The sequence below is a fragment of the Sinocyclocheilus rhinocerous genome, unplaced genomic scaffold (genome assembly GCF_001515625.1).
Source record: "Sinocyclocheilus rhinocerous isolate Xijiao unplaced genomic scaffold, SAMN03320098_v1.1 scaffold874, whole genome shotgun sequence".
Classification (NCBI taxonomy): domain Eukaryota; kingdom Metazoa; phylum Chordata; class Actinopteri; order Cypriniformes; family Cyprinidae; genus Sinocyclocheilus; species Sinocyclocheilus rhinocerous.
Genome location: NW_015658511.1, coordinates 116,579 through 136,595, shown reverse-complemented (window position 1 = coordinate 136,595; position 20,017 = coordinate 116,579). Strand labels below are relative to the sequence as shown.

At 35.5% G+C, this 20,017-nt stretch overlaps 1 protein-coding gene across 9 annotated transcripts in view; it reads left to right on the top strand.

The window, feature by feature from the left end:
- Positions 1 to 20,017, top strand: part of pitpnm2 (phosphatidylinositol transfer protein, membrane-associated 2) — an 89,138-nt gene that overhangs the window by 61,291 nt on the left and 7,830 nt on the right. For 6 of the 9 annotated variants that reach the window (XM_016530650.1, XM_016530648.1, XM_016530644.1 and 3 more), the window contains 10 exons: positions 2,917 to 3,081; positions 4,508 to 4,759; positions 7,012 to 7,160; positions 8,364 to 8,480; positions 8,574 to 8,690; positions 11,755 to 11,903; positions 11,983 to 12,132; positions 13,259 to 13,442; positions 14,608 to 14,736; positions 15,429 to 16,775. In XM_016530650.1, the coding sequence (XP_016386136.1) occupies positions 2,917 to 3,081; positions 4,508 to 4,759; positions 7,012 to 7,160; positions 8,364 to 8,480; positions 8,574 to 8,690; positions 11,755 to 11,903; positions 11,983 to 12,132; positions 13,259 to 13,442; positions 14,608 to 14,736; positions 15,429 to 15,770 (1,754 nt within the window). In that variant the 3' untranslated portion in view covers positions 15,771 to 16,775. Of the gene's footprint in view, positions 1 to 2,916; positions 3,082 to 4,507; positions 4,760 to 7,011; positions 7,161 to 8,363; positions 8,481 to 8,573; positions 8,691 to 11,754; positions 11,904 to 11,982; positions 12,133 to 13,258; positions 13,443 to 14,607; positions 14,737 to 15,428; positions 16,776 to 17,864; positions 17,869 to 20,017 lie in introns of those variants that run through there. The other 3 variants (XM_016530652.1, XM_016530651.1, XR_001637800.1) reach the window with 2 other exon arrangements.

The window sequence follows — 20,017 nt, the reverse complement described above, 5'->3', positions numbered from 1 at the left end:
CCTAAACGAGTCGTCAGGAATTCGAATCTTATTCTGTTACGGCTCTACGTCACGAAGTAACACATTTGCATAATGTCTGCCCACGTTCTACGTTGCCAAGTTGCCCGCCCACAAACAGTAAAATTTCCGTAGGGGTAACATCATGTCAAGAAGACGCTGTATCCTACGCTGTGAGAGTAAATTTGTTTTATCACATCTTATAGTTACCACAAACTTGTTAACACTTGACACTTACGACACTCCAGTCGTGCTTGCGAATCAGTCTCTTGTCGATCAGCCAGTTCAACCGTTTCATCATCAGACTCCGGCTCGAATTGGTAAGGTACAATCGATACCATCTTTTCTATGTATTGACAAGTCTCCAGGGCTGTCATTCCGTCATGGCAATGTTTCGTTTCCGACACGTGCTGTACGCGGTAGACCAATCCAGAGCCAATCTCTCTACGGCTCTGGACCAATCACAAAGGACTGCGCCATCTGACCAATCACAGCAGTGAGGGCTCACGGAAAGGAGGGGTTTAGAGAGACTGATTCTTTGAACTGCTTCGCACGAGTCGTTTACAAATCATTTAGAAATTAGGTAAAATGAATCTATTTTTTGAGAAAACTAACGTGTTTTTTGACCTTGCATGCATGTAAACCTGTTTTGACAGACAATATTAGCAACCTTAAAAATGGCATAATAGGGGCACTTTAACATGTTAGACTGCACCCCATAAACACAATCAAGCCTAGAAAAAAACCAGTCAACCTCCCCTTTAAATATTTACTTAATGAATAGTTATTTATTTATTTATTTACTTACTGTTTACTTTTGAGTAATGTGAAATGGAAAGAAATATGTGTCAAATGAATTACATACATTCAGTAATTACAATTTATGTATTTTATTTACAGTATATTATATTTTAATTATAAGATTTATATCATGCATCAATTATTTTAATTAATATTGTATTTATTTTTATATTATTTATGAAAATATATAATGTTTTTTCAATCATTCATTTGGTAAATATTTAATTAATTCATTTATTTTATTTATTTGCTTACTGTTTACTTTTGAGCAATGTGAATTGGAAAGAAGTATGCTTAATTAAAAAAAAATTTTTTTTTAAATTATTTAATTATTAGAATTAATAGAATATAAATTCTATTAGAATGTAATTATTTTATATAATTATATAATTTAATTTATGTCATTCATTAATTATTTTAGTATATATTATTTCATAATATGTTATATTTATTAGGGGTGGGAGTCTTTAGTCAACTCAGATTCCAATTTTGGGAGTCACGATCCGATTCCAGAACGATTCTTGATCTACTTTTTTTCCCCCTTATTAATTAATTAGTTTACCCACTTGAGAATCTTAAAATCCTTACATTTACATATTCTTACATAAGTAATTAAGTACTTTTTTAAATAATTACAAATTGAAAAAAATAATTAAAACAGTTGTATGTTAAGAATTTTAAACTAATATAACTTCAAAACATACAAGCAAGTAGCAAATAATAAAAGAGGAGCATAGAAACATAGAAACAACAAACAGAGTGCTTTCAGTATTTATGATTATCTGAACGTTTTCCATTCAAGAACTGCGAGTGATTTTTCTTCATCTTTACTGTTGTCTTTTACTATGACATCATAGACAGCAGGAGATCTATTAAGCTGCATTCACGCACGGATCTCTTTTGAAATACAAGAAGTAATGTGGTTTGTCCTGTCCGTTTAATCCCTTAAGACATAACTGGCTGTGTTTGTCCACTGCATTCCAAACCACATAAATGATGACTTCGTAGAGCATTTGTAAGGAAAATACAGACGGGCAATACCGCACACTTCAAGTGTAACATCAAACGAAGCGCACGTCTCTCACAGCGCATCCGGTGCAGTGAAGCCCGCGAATGTCCTTGTAATTCGCTTCAACTTTTCCGAACTTTATGAAAGATTATTTTACGGAAGGTTTGAGTGGTGTATGTGTTTCTTTGCGTGAACATTTGGACGGCGTTATGGTAATATTTCCACATAGTGAGGTAGATATGTGGGGGCGTGTTAGAATGAGCCGTTTTAGGTAGGCGTGGTTGACTCTTAACTTTTATAAAGAATATCTCTTTGGTTTTGAGACTTTAGTGTTTGCAACTTTACAGATCTTCTTTATGCACCAAGAGCTTGTAACACTCCAAAGAGAAAGGAAAACTTGAAATCGCATCATATGACCCCTTTAATTTGTTATGGGGAATGCTTTTGGAAATGTGCTTAATTTTATGAAAATAATGGTCCTTAAATTTCTAAGTATTTCTTTCTTTTGAATTTGGTGAAAAATATAACGGTCCAACCTATGGGCAGTGTTTAGGAAACCTGTTTGGAAACCAGAATTTTTTTTTTTAATGACACACTTCACCTTTAAAATAACAATACAACAAGAATAATAAGACAAATCTAAATTCAAGCATCTTGACTAATGACAAATCCTGATTCTGATGATGGGTTGCATGTGTATTTGGTAAATAATGCCCCATGAGGCCTCGTAATAAAATCAGCTGTAAATGCTCTCTTAAATTCCTTCAGAATTTGTCAGAATGGACTCGGGGGCAATATTTACTACTTTTATCTCTCTTTGGTTTTGTGTTTGCATCTTCTTTTCACTTCCTTTCATCATTTTGAATCAAATGGCCCTTTTACAAATGAATAATGAAGCATCATTTTAGCTCCGTTCCAAAATCTAGTGAGATCTCTGCTGCCCTGTAAGCGCACCTGTAATGCCTATTAGATAGACTGCTGTCTAGATAGGCAGCTCGCTAGGTTTTGGAACGGAGATTTAGTCCGTACTGAATTGTCAGATTTCTGGGCCCTAATTTCCCTGTCAGTTCCCAGTCTGTGTGAGTAATTGCTGGTTTTGGTCCTCACAGCGGATGCGATGCAGTCTCACAGCATCATGTTTGCGGATCACTCCAATCCTTCGTCTCCGGCATCTGTTCCAGCCTTCCGCGGGGCACGCAGGGTCAGCGAGACCAGCATCGCCAGCCAGGTGTCGGGGTTAGTGGACAGTTACACCGCCTCCAACATCGCCAACAGTAAGTTAACGCACACACACACAGTCGGTTAGCAGAATACAATAATCTACATATCAACTATATTATATTGCAGCAGTGGAGTAATTGAGTAATTGGTGTTTTTACCACAAAACACTTTTTTTTCCATTTACATTAAATATGGAATAAATGAATACATTAATATACTCACTATGGTTTAAAAGTTCGGGATCTTTAATTTTTAAAATGTTTTTGAAATAAAAGTTTTATGCTCTCCAAGGCTACATTTATTTGATCAAAAATACAGTAAAATATTATTACTGTTTAAAGTAACTGTTTTCTATTTTTTAAATATATTTTAATGTGTCATTTATTCCTGTGCAAAGATGGCAAAGATGAATTTTCAGCAGCCATTGAACATGAATTTTAATTTTGTTAATTTGCAGTAGTGCATAAATAGATTTTACAGTATATTTTATTTAAAATTAGTGATACTTATTATTATTATTATTATTGTCTTTAATTACATTTGATTTAATTAATTTAATCTATTTAATTTGTTATTTTTTTTAATGATTACAATGCTATTATTATTATTAATGTTGAAAAAATATTAAGCATCAAAAACATACAAATATTATACAAATAACAATATTATTTCTGCAGATGTTATATATATATATAATCTGTAATTACACACACATACATACAGTATATATAGTAGATTCAACTATATTATATTGCAGCAGTGGAGTAATTGAGTAATTGGTGTTTTTACCACAAAACACTTTTTTTTCCATTTACATTAAATATGGAATAAATGAATACATTAATATACTCACTATGGTTTAAAAGTTCGGGATCTTTAATTTTTAAAATGTTTTTGAAATAAAAGTTTTATGCTCTCCAAGGCTACATTTATTTGATCAAAAATACAGTAAAATATTATTACTGTTTAAAGTAACTGTTTTCTATTTTTTAAATATATTTTAATGTGTCATTTATTCCTGTGAATAATTACACACACATACATACAGTATATATAGTAGATTATGATTATATATAGATTATGAAATAGTTTTTATTCCATTTTTTTTGTTTGAAATTTATTTTTCTTTAATAAAAAAATATTACTGTGTTATTATCAGTGTTTTGCTGCGTAATACTTTTCGTAGAAACCATTAAACATTTTTTTCAGGATTTTTTAAAGTTCAAGAACGGCATTTATTTGGAGTAGAAATCTTTGGAAACATCATAAAAGTCTTTGTCTCATTTGATCAGTTTAATGAGTCTTTGCTAAATAAAAGTATTATTATTATTTTTCTTTAACGGTAATGCATCACGGTTTCCACAGAAATATTAAACAGCAAAAACAGGTTTTTTAATGCTGCAGATATAGCTAGGAACTATCACACATGTCATATTCATCTTTTGACTGCTGTTGATTTGATGTTGTTTTTTTCTCTAGTAGCGCAAGCATGCCAACTTAGTCTCTCCAAAAAGCTCAGTCTTTTGTCCCAATTGGCCCTTCCCTATAATAAAAGCAGCTCCCGAAGCCCCTCCCCCAAATCCAGCAAAGCGCAAAATAAGCAGCAGGTAGAAAGGCAGGATTCCAGCTGTTTGGATGATTCAGAGCAGAGCGTCTCTCTAGGCTTTGAGCCCTCACCCTCGCTCGCCTCAGAACCGCCATCTCCATGTGTCCCGCTGGACATCGAGCAAGGTACTTGGAGTGTGGGTAGACATCCGGTCGGAGGGTCTCCTGGACCCTCCAGATGCACCCGCTCTCCTGTTTGCCTGCGTTAGTTTCTACCATTACTGCATTCCCTGCAATCCCTCCTACTTCCTGTTTTAGCCCTCCAAATCTTCAGCCTGTTTTCTTGCTGACCTCCCCAGCGCTGATGCCCTTGTTTTTCGAATTCATGCCCCCTTCCTTTTAAAGCTTTTGGTGCTCTGGTTCTTCATCTCCTGAGCCCTAAGCCGCTCTGGGTTTGCTCTGAATGATGAAAACCCTCTGAAGATGCTTTGAAGGATGTTGACTCGTCTTGCTCCCATTATCTGGCTGTGCATCATGCTCATGGCGTGTATGTCTTCTGTTAGCGGTCGCTTATACATAAGGATGGGAATCATTAGGAGTTTAGTGATTCTGATTCCACTTAATGATTTTGTTAAAATAATTTTGACGAAGCAGCCCCACCCAATAAGTGATCATAACTATATATTAAGCAAAATTACTTATTTTGAAATTAAAATTAATTTTTATCTTAAATTTAAAATGTTTAAAGATTATTACAAAATGGTTATCTTTATTACATTAAAATGTACTGTTATTGATAACATATTTTAATGTAATAATTACAAAATAAAAAAAATTATAAAAATTTTTAACACACATGAATAATAATTTTAAAGAAATAATAATAAATTAATAATATTTTTTTTAAATAACATCACAATTCATATTATTATGCAAATAATTTAATATTCACCCAAATAATATAATATAATTTAATATTATATTATTTCGGTGAATATTAAATAATAGATTATGAATTATGAATTTTGCATACAGATCAAGGACATGAATTGTTAATTTCTTGGTAATGTATAAAATGTTTTATTATTATTTATTTAAAATTAGTCTAACCAAATTATTATTATTTTTTTTATTATTAGTTTAAAAAAGGAATTACAAAAATGTTATATGCATATTATTATGCAAATAATTATCAAATTTGCATATAGATCAGGGACATGAATTGTTAATTTTGCTGTAGTGCAAAAATGGTTTTTATTGCAAAATTTTTATTATTAATTATTCTTACCTATTTTTTTTATTACATATATTTCAAGAATTTGTTTTTGACAACACTTGGAGGTAGAGGTCTACACGGAGGACCCGAGACCCGAGGACCCGGGACCCGACCCGGGATCCGTACGGGTTTGGGGCTATATTTTAAATGGTCAGCCGGGTCCGGGTCGGGTCCCAATCTATTACTTCGGGTCCCGGGTCTGTTTAACATTGTGTGTAATACCCGAGTCGATCGGACTCGGAGAACACCCGGCCGTTATCAGAGTCAGTCAGCGCTGTGCGTGTGTTGTTTTGTAACTTTCAACTTGTAAAATTAGGATGAGAAGTCGGTAATTTGAAATAAGGTGGAGAAAAAAGAAAAAATAATTGACGGTCCGCGTCGGTTCCGGGTTGTACATTTTTGACATTTCTCGGTTCTGCACGGGCCTGGGTCCAACTTTCAAAATAATAGACGGGTCCGGGTCGGTTCAGTGTAGCACATTTACGGGTCTCTTTGGGTTCAGGTACGAATTTTTGGACCCGTGTAGACCTCTACTTGGGGGTAAGGGAGCCTTTTTTTAACTGATTTATTAAAAATCACTTCATAACCACTTTATTTAAAACCACTTCATAAAAGTCGTTTGTGAATCGGACTACACGGTTCACACTGTAGGTTTGTTGTTGCGTGCAACCAGTGAGGACGACGCAATACAAGGATATATTGTCTGTTGATTGTATTTTTTAACAACCCCCTGTCTTCCCAGTCAAAATAGAACCAGTTTTAAAAAATAACTGTTTTTGATTCCCAATCCTAGTTGTAGAGAACTAGAGGCCATTCAAGAACATTCAACCCCAATTGAAAGAATTACAAACCAAAAACAGGGTTGTGTTCTTGAGTGTCTTTGCAATGGGTCATGGGAGGAAGCAGACAAGAGATGTGCACTACAGCCTCGCACAGCCCAGTGCACATTACAAAACAACAACTTTCCATTTCTTTAATTCCTTTTGAGCCCCTGAAGCAATCCTGCATCACATGTCCTCGTCCTGTCCTAGAACCAGTGGCTGAAACGTTCATGAATTATGTACAGATGAAACCGAAATCTGTAATGGTATTTGAAGCTGCTGTTGTAGCGGTAATGGTTTGGACAGACATGACTGAACGTCCCGTGTCGTCTCTCCTGCAGTCGCTGCTCGCTGGTGGGGCACGAAGCGCATTGATTTCGCTCTGTATTGTCCTGATGCTCTGACTGCGTTCCCCACCGTGGCTCTACCTCACCTGTTTCACGCCTCCTACTGGGAATCAACGGACGCTGTGTCTTTCCTGCTCCGACAGGTGAAGATTACCATATGATTTAAGATTATAAAATATTAATTCTGCTTAAAGAATCTTTAGGAGTTATTTGCATCTGGAAACATTCGCTATGCAGGTACAGCATGTAGTACTGCATTAAAAAAAAGAGCAGCTCTTCTAGGATAATTGTCCATAGTTGACTGTAATGAAATTAGGCAAATATAATATAATTATTTTTTTTCTGGATTTTATTAAAATACATTTAATTTAAGTTTTTTAATTTATTATTTTATTGTATTTTTATAAATTTTATATTTTGTTATTTAAATATGTTTAAAAGGGTTACTATAAAATGGTTATCTTTATTATATTAAACTTTACTATTTTCAGTAACAAAAAGGCAATAATCCTAGAAAAACCATTCCTTTTAATAAAATTTGGCAAATACAATGTAATTTTTTTTTTTTCCCCTAATTTTTAAAAAATATATATTTTTCATTTTTTTATTATGCCATTTTTTGTACTTATACTTTTTTATTTAGTTATTTAAATATATTTAAAAGACCATAATAAAATTGTCTTATCTTTATTAAATTAAACTTTCCTGTTTTTGGCAACATTTTAAAATAATAAAATAAGTGCAATTGTCTTAGAATAGCAATTCCTTTTAATTAAATTGGACATATATAATATAATTGATAATGTTTTTCATGGCTTTTATTAAAATATTTTTTATTCATTATTTTTGTATTATGTAATTGTATTAGTGTTATTTTTTTATTTTTATTTTTATTTAAATGTTCAAATAAAATAAAAACATTTTCATAATCATGTTTTTATTTATTTGATAATAATTGTATTTTTTTATTTGTAGATATCTTGTAGTTATTTTAATGTTTAAAAGTCTATTATATAATTATCTTTATTATACTAAACTTTACCGTTTTTTGCTAACATTTTATGTAGTAAAATAAGGGCTTGCCAAACAATATAAAAAATCTAATTGCAAAAAAAATTAAATTAATTACAAAAAGATTGTGTTTTAGTGATACTTCATCTAGGAAGGAAAATAACTAAATTGGGGAACGTACAGATTGGGGGCGTTACTTGTTAATTCTTAGTGCATAAATTGTTTTTATTGCATAAAGTAGCATTTTATTTACCATTAAAACAATCATCCTATAAACACAATTTCTAATGAAATTGGGCAAATGTAATTTTATTTATTATTTTTCCGGCTCTCAGGTAATGAGGCATGAGAACTCCAGTATTTTGGAACTCGATGGAAAGGAGGTGTCAGAATTCACTCCGTCCAAACCGCGGGAGAAGTGGATAAGGAAGAGGACTCACGTGAAGATCAGGGTGAGATGGGCACCTCAACATCTCAGAAATCCCAAATTACTGTTAAATCCATTAAGGGAATGTTGCTGATGTAAAGATGTGTTTGTGTTGAAGAACGTTACGGCAAACCACCGTGTGAACGATGCTGTGTTTACGGAGGACGGCAATCAGGTGGTCACGGGTCGCTTCATGTACGGGCCGCTGGACATGGTCACACTGACAGGAGAGAAGGTTAGTGACCTGTGAACTTCAGTTCGTGTAGATCCCAGTGAAAAATGAGTAAGACCACCTTAACTTCACTCACGTTCTTCAGAAAATGTAAAAGTCTACATTTACATTTAGACATTTAGCAGACGCTTTTGTCCAAAGCGACTTACAGATGAGGATAATGAAAGCAATCAAAATCAACAAAAGAGCTATGATACGCCGCAAGTGCTATGACAAGTCTCAGTTAGCCTAACGCAATACACGTAGCAAGGTTTTATTTTTATTATATAATAAGTAAAAAGAAAACCGATAGAATAGAAAAAGAATAGAGCAGGGGTGCCCAATAGGACGATCGCGATCTACCAGTCGATCGCAAAGGCAATGCTGGTAGATCGCACATCATTTAAATAGCCTATGCTTTCTCAACCGGGGGGTGTGAGATAACCTAAAGCTAAAATATAATAAATTAGGCCTGGGCGATAAAACGGTATCCATATTTATCGACGGTACTCCTTCATCGATAACAATATAAAAAAATGTTCAATATAGCGCACGATATAGGCACGTGCTATGAGTGACGCAGACAGCACACACAAACACGAACATGAGTGTTGTGCCAGCCTGTGATGAGGAGATTGTGAATTTAAAAAATTATATTAATCAAAAAAATGTATTTTGATTAATTAATAAATAAATTGATAAAAAAAAACTACATTTGAATGCAAAAATGGTACAGTCGAATGTTAGATGTGTGTCAGGGAGCATCATCAGTGGTGCGCGAGATGCGGTGATGATGATGCATTTTAATGTTTTGTTAGTCTAGCCCACGAGACGCGCCGCTGCGTTATTCATTCAAAATATTAGAGAAATATAGAAGCTCAATGCTTAGAAGATCTTGATTAGGTTAAAACCGAAACCAAGCCATTCACACAGAATGCATGTTCAGCGCATTTTTTAGACGGACAAATAAGACTGCTGCACTCGCGTCTCACACAAGAGATATACAGAAAGCCATTCAAAATTAAAACAGTTTAAACGTTTAGAAAACACGTCGCGAATTTGTGGAGGTTTATTCCTTTTCACTGCATCTCATATGTTTTCAAATGCAATCTGTGTGATCGGCGATTCGGCTCGACATGATGCTCTTTTATTCATAATTGTTTATGCAATTTACGAAATTATATTTGATTTATATATGTTAATTTAGATGTTATATTATGGACAGTTATTTCATTGCATTGACAATTTAATACGCTGCATTGTTTTGCTCATTGTGCCCTCCTGTGGCTTCGACAAGCCAAAAGTTTCCATAAGACTTATTTAATCTGCATATAACACATAAGAAAGAAGATATTTGTTTACATTTTATTTTGTGTTTGACTGTTAAAAAAAATTGTTTATCTCAATAAATTGGGTAAATTAAAAACACAGTGGTTAAATTAAAAAAAAAAAAATTCTATTGTGCTTTGTTTTAAAAAAGTTTATAAAAAATGTCAATAATTATCGATACAGAACGATATGAAAAATTATATCGTTGATACATTTTTTAGCTATATCACCCAGCCCTATAATAAATTAACTATTTTATGATTAATATGTTAAATCATTAAAAAAAAAAAAATATATATATAAATAAATAACAGCACCACTTCTCTACGTATTCTGTGATATTCTGTGTTTCGGAGCAGCTCTAGCTGTTTCTCATCGCGCTGTGTGAAACAGCCTAAGTTACTGCTGTATGAGCATATGATACGCAAACTACAGCTCCCGGCTGGATTAATCAAGCCAGGGTCACGTTAGTAAAGTTTTGATGGATGATGACTGTAATCAAGGTAAAGACGATTAGTGACAGATACAAGAGTCGAACATTAGGCGCGCATGTGTCCGTTATTATTGATGCGCAAACGAACCGTGTTTGTGTGCTAGTAGCGCACTGATCACTATAACATTTCTGCTTGAACACAGTTCAGAATATTCACGTAGTTGTATATAGCGAGTGTTTTATTATAACGGATGCTCGTTTTGGAGAAGTTTGTGAGGATCAGTGGTGTTTATGTAGCCTACATATGGGCATCAGACACTCCAAACACAGAATGTTTTCTAACAGAACTATTCACTGATGACGTCGAGCCACCTTCAGATCGCTGAGGTTCTAAATATTCAGAATGTTTTTATTTTTCAGTTGTATTTTTTGGTGTGTTTAGTGATCCTGAATGGATCCATAGTAGTTTATATGCAGTCCTTTGGCGTCTCCCTGTGGTCTTGTTTGGTATGGCAGGTTGACTTGAGCTTATTTGTTAAAATTATTGTATAATTGAGCTTTACGTACTTTTAAGTTGTATAGAATGTCTGCAGTGACAAAAAAAACAGTATGTTTCAATCTGTCTTGAATTTGTTTTGTTTAAAAATAATTACATGGAATTGAAAAGAAATAACACTAAAGGCTACTTACGGGTAGGCCTACTAAGAAATGAACATTATTATTTTTTATTTTAAAATTAAATTAAATTAAATTAATGCAATATAAACATACATCCCAACAAGCTTTTTATATATTTATTTTACGCGTATTTTATTTATTTATTTTCAACTTGGTAGATCTCGGTGAGTTTCTCATTTGAAAAGTAGATCCCCACACAAAAAAAGTGTGGGCACCCCTGGAATAAAGCAAGCTAGTGTTAGAGGCATTTTTTGCTTTTTGTTAATTGTATAATAAATCAAAAGAAAACAAATATATAGAATACAAAAAGAATAGAGAAGCTAGTTGTTTTTTTTTTTTAAAGAAAACAAGCAGTTATTAAATGAATAGAGTGCAAGTCTAAAAGGGGCAAGTTTTTTTTTTTTAAAGAATAGAATTAGAATAGAGAGTGCTAGAGTTAGAGGGTCAAATAAAGATGGAAGAGATGTGTTTTAGCCGATTCTTGAAGATGGCTAAGAACTCAGCTGCTCTGATTGAGTTGGGCAGGTCATTCCACCAGGAGGGAACAGTTAATGTAAAAGACCGTAAAAGTCTAGTATTATTTTCCATTGACATCTTGTTTGGTTTCACTGCTAATTCATTTCATCTAATTTTTGTGCCGTTTTCTAGGTGGACATCCACATCATGACCCAGCCTCCGTCCGGTGAGTGGGTGTATTTCAGCACAGAACTGACCAATAGCAGTGGCCGGGTTTTCTACACCATTCCCGAGAACAGGCGGCTGAGCATCGGCGTGTATCCGGTCAAAATGGTGGTCAGGTACATCTTAAATCTACATTTATCCTGCGCAGAAAAGCTTGTATTTTCATCAATTGAATGATATTGTCTGTGTCTGAAGGGGAGACCACACATCTGCTGACAGTTACCTGACGGTGCTGCCGCGCGGCACTGAGTTTGTCGTGTTCAGCATCGACGGCTCGTTTGCCGCCAGCGTGTCCATCATGGGCAGCGACCCTAAAGTGCGAGCAGGAGCGGTTGATGTGGTCAGGTGAGGGCTTTTCTTTACGAATTTATAAACTCTATAAAGCCTAATGCACCATATTTGATCTGCAAATTTCTCTAAATGATCGACATGGTCGAAACTTTACTGAAAACTGTTGTGCACAATCTTATGCCTTCTGTCGTCTGATTGATAGTTTAGACCCTTTAGCAAGGCTTTTAGCATGACTGTAAAAACATCTGGTTGTGATTCATGTGTCTTTTTGCTGTGAAAGCTTGATTTTTATAAAGTAAACGAACTTTTAACTTTTATACTATTTTTGGTAACATTTTAATATAATAAAATAAGGGCAATTATCCTAGAAAAGCCATTCCTTTTAATGAAATTAGGCAAATACAGTATAATTTCTAATGTTTTTTTCTTGCTTTTATTAAAATCATTTTAAAAATATTTTTATATATTATGTTATTTGTTTTTATACATCTTTAGTTATTTAAATACGTTTAGAAGATTACAAAATGTTTATCTTTATTGTATAAAATGTTACTGTTTGGCATTATTTTAATGTAATAAAATAAGGGCGATTATCTTGAAAGCTGTTGATAGTTTGATAGTTCATACTTTTTTAGCAAGTAATAGGCCTTTTAGTATAAATCTAAATCATTAAATCAATCTAAATCAATCATCATTGTATTGCATTGCATTATGTGTTGAAACAAAGCTTTGATCTTAAAACTAAGCATTTAAATATCATTTTACCAAGTCATATTATTGGAGATATGGAGTGACAACTGATATTTATATGCGTTTTGTGTAAGTAGCGTGTTATTCTGTTTTAAAGATCTCACTGATATATACTACAAGCTATCAGAATTTCATCTTATAAGACATAAATATCAGCATCTGCTCCAAATTGCATATTTTTGCTCGGTTTGAGCCACTGAACAAAATGTAGGTGTTTTTCCTCCTCCACAATACGAGCTCCATATTGTCACTATATCACACACTATATGAGCCAATAAAGGTTCAACAAACTGTTCCATTTAAAAAACAAACAAAAAAAAAACCTTTTCTGACTATAATTTCATATGTCAGGCTTTAGAGGGTTAATAATGCTCCCAGGCCAGTCATTTGTAATGTTTGCTGTTCCTGACGGTGGTTGGTCCTGGTTTAGGCACTGGCAGGATCTGGGGTACCTGATAGTGTACGTGACGGGACGTCCAGACATGCAGAAGCAGCGTGTGGTGGCCTGGCTTTCACAGCACAACTTCCCTCACGGGATCGTGTCCTTCTGTGACGGGCTCGTACATGACCCCCTCCGACACAAAGCCAACTTCCTCAAGTCTCTCATCACAGAGGTGAGAATATACACAAACTCTTCTGCAAGGGGATGTGGGTAATAAATTACTATCATTCGGAATGCATTGACCTTAAATCAATATAAGTATTTATTGAAACGGATAAATAAAGTCACGATTATTGATAATACACGTTTGAGTAATTTTCGATCAGCTGTGATACTAAAAAGTCTGCACGTTCTGCATGTCTCTGTGAATGAGCGGCGCAGTTTCGTCTACTACACATACTGAAGCATGCGTGACGCTCGTGCTGTTTTCAGCATCTCAATATATAAAGACATGAACTACATTTCCAGAGATTCACGTCACTAGCATTTGATAAAACTACCACCAGACACTGAAACTCAGTCTTCACGACAAACTGCCAAAATAAAAGTTTTATTTACTGTGACGAAATGATGATAGAAGTATATCATTATTGTATAGTAAAAAGCACTTCTCAAAGTAATAATGTAAACTCTATAAATTTGTATAGACTGTATAAATATTTCATAGTAAACTTGTATAATATGGATAAAAAAATAAAAATAAAAATACAATTAATAATTATTTATAATACAATTAATTTAAATATTGCAGTGAATTATTATTATTATTATTATAAAGAATTTAATGCAACCAAGATATTTTAATGTTTTAATTGATACAGTATACAAGTTCTGTTGTGCAGCACATTATTTGAAAAAAAATAAAATAAAATGCAGTGTGTTTTTGTAAATTAATTCTTATATTTTCATTTTGATTACATTTTTAAAGATTAAAATAAACATTTTTGATAATACATTTATATTAAATCATAAAACAGAATTTTGGAGAAAAATGGAAATCAGAATTTGGGAAAAAATAAAACTTCGTGTGGGTTTAATGGCGCCCTATGGAGATTTCATTGAGTAATGTAAAATGCATTTCCTTGCTTATTAATGGTTTGAAATAATTATTGCTATAAATATTGAATTATGTGGAAAGAAATATTGTGATTAATATTTTTGGCCATATTGCCCAGCCCTAGTTTGTAGTACAGAGAGTATGCCAACTGGAATGATCAAAACAAGAGCATAAAAGGACAGGGAGGGTGTTTAAACAGATCTTAGACATATAATGTGTCAGTCTTTGCTTATATTTAAACTGTTTAATCATGTTTAAAAATCATCCTGCTGTTTTGTAGGCACATATGAAGATCTTTGCTGCTTATGGCTCCACTAAGGACATCTCTGTGTACACGTCACTGGGTCTGCCGCCATCACAGATCTACATCGTAGGGAGACCAACGAAGAAAATGCAGCACCAGTGTCAGGTATCTTTATGCACAGTTTTTCCTCTCTACTTTAAGTTTTTATGCACTCTCAGTTCAATTAAATTCAAGTTTATTTGTATAGTGCTTTTCACAATACAAAATTAAAGTTTCTACATTATATTTAGTAGTACTTTATCGGTGGTGACTATGTCGAGGTAATGTCCATATGGCAGAAATGTATAGTGATCATGCAGTTAGTTAATGACGTAATCAAACAGATGGTGACCGCTATTAACAGCAAATTATAGGTTGCATTCAAACTTATAGCAAAATTTGGTAGTTTTGTATGTTGGTTCAGGGTTGGCATCATCTCAGGTCCTCTGAGGGGTTTGCATCATCTCTTCTCAGGTGTTCATTCATCTCAGGTCTTCGTAGGGGCTGGATCCAGGCTGAAGCTTGTGTAATTCCTAGTTACCTCGGGATGCCAATCCCGTGGCAGAAACAGAGAAGCAAAAATGATGTGTTCAATCCAAGCAAAAGAATGATAATGTGCATTTGATCAAATATAGCTGAAGTACAAGATTATGAGATGCATTATGTGAATGCTTGGCTAAAGAGATGAGTCTTTAATCTAGATTTAAACAGAGAGAGTGTTTCTGAATCCCGAACGCCTTCAGGAAGGCTATTCCAGAGTTTGGGAGCTAAATGCGAAAATGCTTTACTCTCACTGACCTGTCGCTCTCTCTCCACAGTTCATCGCCGATGGCTACGCGTCTCACCTGTCCCAGCTAGAATACAATCAGAGATCGAGGCCAGCCAAGACCGGCAGCACTCGCATGGTCCTGCGGAAAGGCAGTTTCGGGCTTGGCGGCAGTGGGGATTTCCTGCGGAAGCGCAATCACCTGTTGCGCACCATTTCCTCGCAACCCACGTCCTCCACGCCGCCCGTGCAGATAGGACGTCCTGAACGTGCACAGAGCCAATCAGAATGCGACCGCGAGCGGGCAGAACGTGCCCAGAGGAGCATGAGCATCGCCGCCGGCTGCTGGGGCCGAACCAGCAGACTCGAGGGCGGAGCCTTGAGCCCAAAATAGGCTCCACCCACCAGGTCCAAATTCTTGAGGCACTTTGTTCTGGAGGCACATGGGGCTGCAGGATCGGACACGACGAAGTCTCACAGTATTACAACAGACTCTGTGAGCGAACCTCACGGCATTACTATTGTTGCATGGGAATTGTTTTCGTTCATGTTTCAGTTTTTTTTTTTTTGTCTGGCAGCCAAACATTTTCCAGAAATCTAGCGCCTTAAGCATCGCTCTGGGTCGTGGCCCTCGCCTCTGACTTGACTGAATGTACTTTTGGGACTGAAAAACGGATCGTTGGGTGGGTATGGACTTTTCCCACTTTTCCCATCATTCCCCTTCCGAGATTCCCACACATGTAAATACGTGCCTCCTCTTACCTGCTCAGGGCAGCCATGAACTCGAGGAGCTGATAAGACCCAGAGGCCATTTCACATCCCTCTTCTCATTGGTTTCCGTTGGGCCAGCCCATCCCGGCAGCCTCTCCAAGTCGAATCCCAGCAGCATTTGGCAATAAGGATTGAATCCCATCACACCAAACTCCGTCTACAGGTCATCAGAGGCCTTAACTTCGTATTCAGAGCACCAACGAACTCTCAAAGGAACAGCTATCCCTTTATAAGGCCATCTGCTTGCAATACCTCCGGGATGCCACCTCGACATGGGCTGCTGGGTCACGTTTCTTTCCTTCTTGCTGTTTTGTTCACTTCTGAGCCACCAAACACGATCGTAAGCACACGCCACATCTGCTGAAGTAAAACTTTTCCGCTGCTGCGGTTGCTGTCGTCATGGAGAGAATTTCCCATCGAGGTCGCGCCGTGCAGCTCGCTGTATTTGCATGACGGACAATTTTTCCAAGATTTCGCTTGATCATTTCCTCTCGAAATCCTTTGCACTCATTTCCGAGGGAGCGGTTCGACTCGCTCGATTCCGCCGACGGCCAAAACGATTCATTTAGAAAGCTGTAGTTCTGCAACTGCATAACCTCGTTGTTTTTTTTGCACTAGTGAAATAGTGGAGGTCCTTGTTACCATCTCATGTCGCTACATAACGTTGGCGTGTAGTACATGACCCTTATTATTTATGGCAGGGTATTTTGTGTGCATATGCACGATTATATATTTCTCCGATATATAGAAAACAAAACGCAAGAAATGTGCCAAAACCAGGCAGATCATATGAACCCGAACATGTCCGATGTTTCCGATGCATTGTAGCAACGTTCCCCAAGCGTTTCGACGGCACATGTATAATGTTTTTAAGATTTTAGATCATTTTAGATCAACTTCAGTCCTTTAAAGTTCAGTTCTCTATGATATTGTCCATATGTTCATATGTAAGTGATTCGAGGTATATAGAAATTGTGCTGTTAATTTTCGCCATTTTAAATCGCACAGCATGACAGAGTCGTGAAACTGTATGCAGTTTGTTTCTGTATCATGAACACACTGGAATAGCCATGCTGCATGTGCGGACTTGTTCTTCGAATCGAACCGGGAGGCTTCGAGCGCAGCCTTCTTCCGGAGCGGATGTTCTGAATGGGACTTCAAACAGTGTAGATACTGTAAAGATGTAAATTTCACTATATAGGATATGTTACGGTCAGAATTTATTTATTTCTGTAGCTTCATAAGATGATGGATATTTCAGGTTTCCATGTGTTGCTTTATTCTTTTGTCCAACAGTTCTGAAATGCTTCTTTTAACGGACCAATTACGTGTCTCCTTGTGCATAATCGTTGACAGTGTTTCCGTAGCAAAACTCTAGACGACGCCACCACCGCCGCCACCGCACGGACAATCAGTTCAGCAAACAAGCGAGGCAAGGAGCACACGCACCTACACGTGTACAAAAACGCTCTTATTCTGCAGACCTTCTGGAGACCTACTCTGGAATCCGGTTTATCGTGTTGAAATTTCCACGTAATGTGAATCGGAATTGTGAAAGTGGTTCTGTGATAAATTCGCTCCAAACAACCAAGTTTAAATTGGTGCTGTACAACTCCGAAATGGCATTTGGACTGGTATTACTAGTCTTCACAGGTAAAGTTTTAATGCGTCTAGTTTGGTACTAGACATCAGGGTTGTCAATTGAATATGCTGAAAGGTTTGTGAACTTGTACCGCTGATATCTAGATCATTTTGGATGTTGCTTTATGATTTGGATGTTAACCACTGAACAAATTCTTAGTCTGGAAATTGCTAATTTCCGTTACGTTATTCCACACTCTTGCCGTCTGAACTGACCTACTTCTATAACCTGTTTTCAAGCTACTTTCCACCAATGTTGGGCAAGTTGATGCGCTCCATTGAGGTTTATTTCCAAATTGCATCGCAGGGAATCGACATTTGTGCCACAGTTTTTACATGGCAAACATCCGTTTAAACATCTGCGGCCTCGCTTGTAGGCCGGTGTGCGAGTATTATATCTTCAGATAAACCAGATTATAGCCACTTTTGTACTTTGCATGTCACAGAAGAACTTTCGTATACTTTCCTGTACTCTTCAATAATGGGCCACACTACAAACCTCCAATTTATAGTTATTCCGAATATGCTGTTGTCTATATAGATCATCATATAACTTGTTACTACCAAATATTTAAATGACCTTAGCGTTAATCCCAAATCCAGTCATATTTAAAAAAAAAACTGACATCTGAGTAATTGCATATATTAAAAGACAGGTGTTAAATGCATATAAATACTGGTAAAATGTTGACATCTACAGTATTTTTGACATGTAAATGCTGTCATGATTAGTGTGCACAGGTGTTTCACAACACAAGCTCAGTGAATTAAAAAAATATGGTGAAATATCTCAAAGGTTGTATGATTTCTGCCCATCTTGTTTGTTGCCAAAACTTTCAGATTGCTGTACAAATCATTTCAAAGAATCCCTTTCCCAACAACTTTTCGATGATGAATGGAGACTACTGCAGGTTCATTTTACACTCCTGTTGACATACTGATCTGGACTGACTCCCTCCTTTACAGTTTTCTTACCAGGTCGGTGGTTCAGTGCTCTCATATGTATAACTGTATGTACTGTGGATTAAATACAGTTGGACAACTGTGGAAGTCTTTTGTGATTTATCATGCTTTATGAACGTGAAAACTCAGCAAGATTATCATATTACTAGTTCCAGTACTAGTATAGACTTTCCATCTTTTGTAAAGAAAATATGTGGTCAAGTTATGTTCATTGACTTTTTTATGTATTTTTTATTTGATCATTTTGATTGTTAATGCAAAGAGCATGGTTTTTTTTTGGGGGGGGGGGGCATTTTTGTTGGAATTTTAATATTTCACTCATTTACTTTCATAAATCGTATTTACATTACATACAAAAGAACACTCAGGACTTTAATCGCACCATTCTCTAGTTTTCTACCTTTGCTGAAAAAAAGGACAATTTAATTGAAATTATGTAATTATCATTGTTTTGGTATTGGTATGGACATCAGTGTCTGTATTTGTACTGAGAAATGTATGTGTAAAGCATGGTTATTTTGTTAAAATCCTAAAAATGAATGAATTTTTGATACATTTTTTTATTTTTTATTTTTTTTACATTTTTAATCACTGTTTTTGGCATTTTTGCACTCTTTAAAGGAGTCATAAAGGCCATGGTTTTTTTTTGGGGGGGGGGGGCATTTTTGTTGGAATTTTAATATTTCACTCATTTACTTTCATAAATCGTATTTACATTACATACAAAAGAACACTCAGGACTTTAATCGCACCATTCTCTAGTTTTCTACCTTTGCTGAAAAAAAGGACAATTTAATTGAAATTATGTAATTATCATTGTTTTGGTATTGGTATGGACATCAGTGTCTGTATTTGTACTGAGAAATGTATGTGTAAAGCATGGTTATTTTGTTAAAATCCTAAAAATGAATGAATTTTTGATACATTTTTTTATTTTTTATTTTTTTTACATTTTTAATCACTGTTTTTGGCATTTTTGCACTCTTTAAAGGAGTCATATGATGCGATTTCAGTTTTTCCTTTCTCTTTGAAGTGTTACAAGCTCTTGGTGCATAAAGAAGATCTGTAAAGTTGCAAAAACTAAAGTCTCAAATCCAAAGAGATATTCTTTATAAAAGTTAAGAGTCAGCCACGCCTACCTAAAACGGCTCGTTCTAACACGCCCCCACATACCTACGTCACGATCTGGGAAGATTTGCATAACACCGCCCAAATGTTCACGCAAAGAAAGAAAGCATAACTTTTATTCTCGCTGTAGTATTGTAG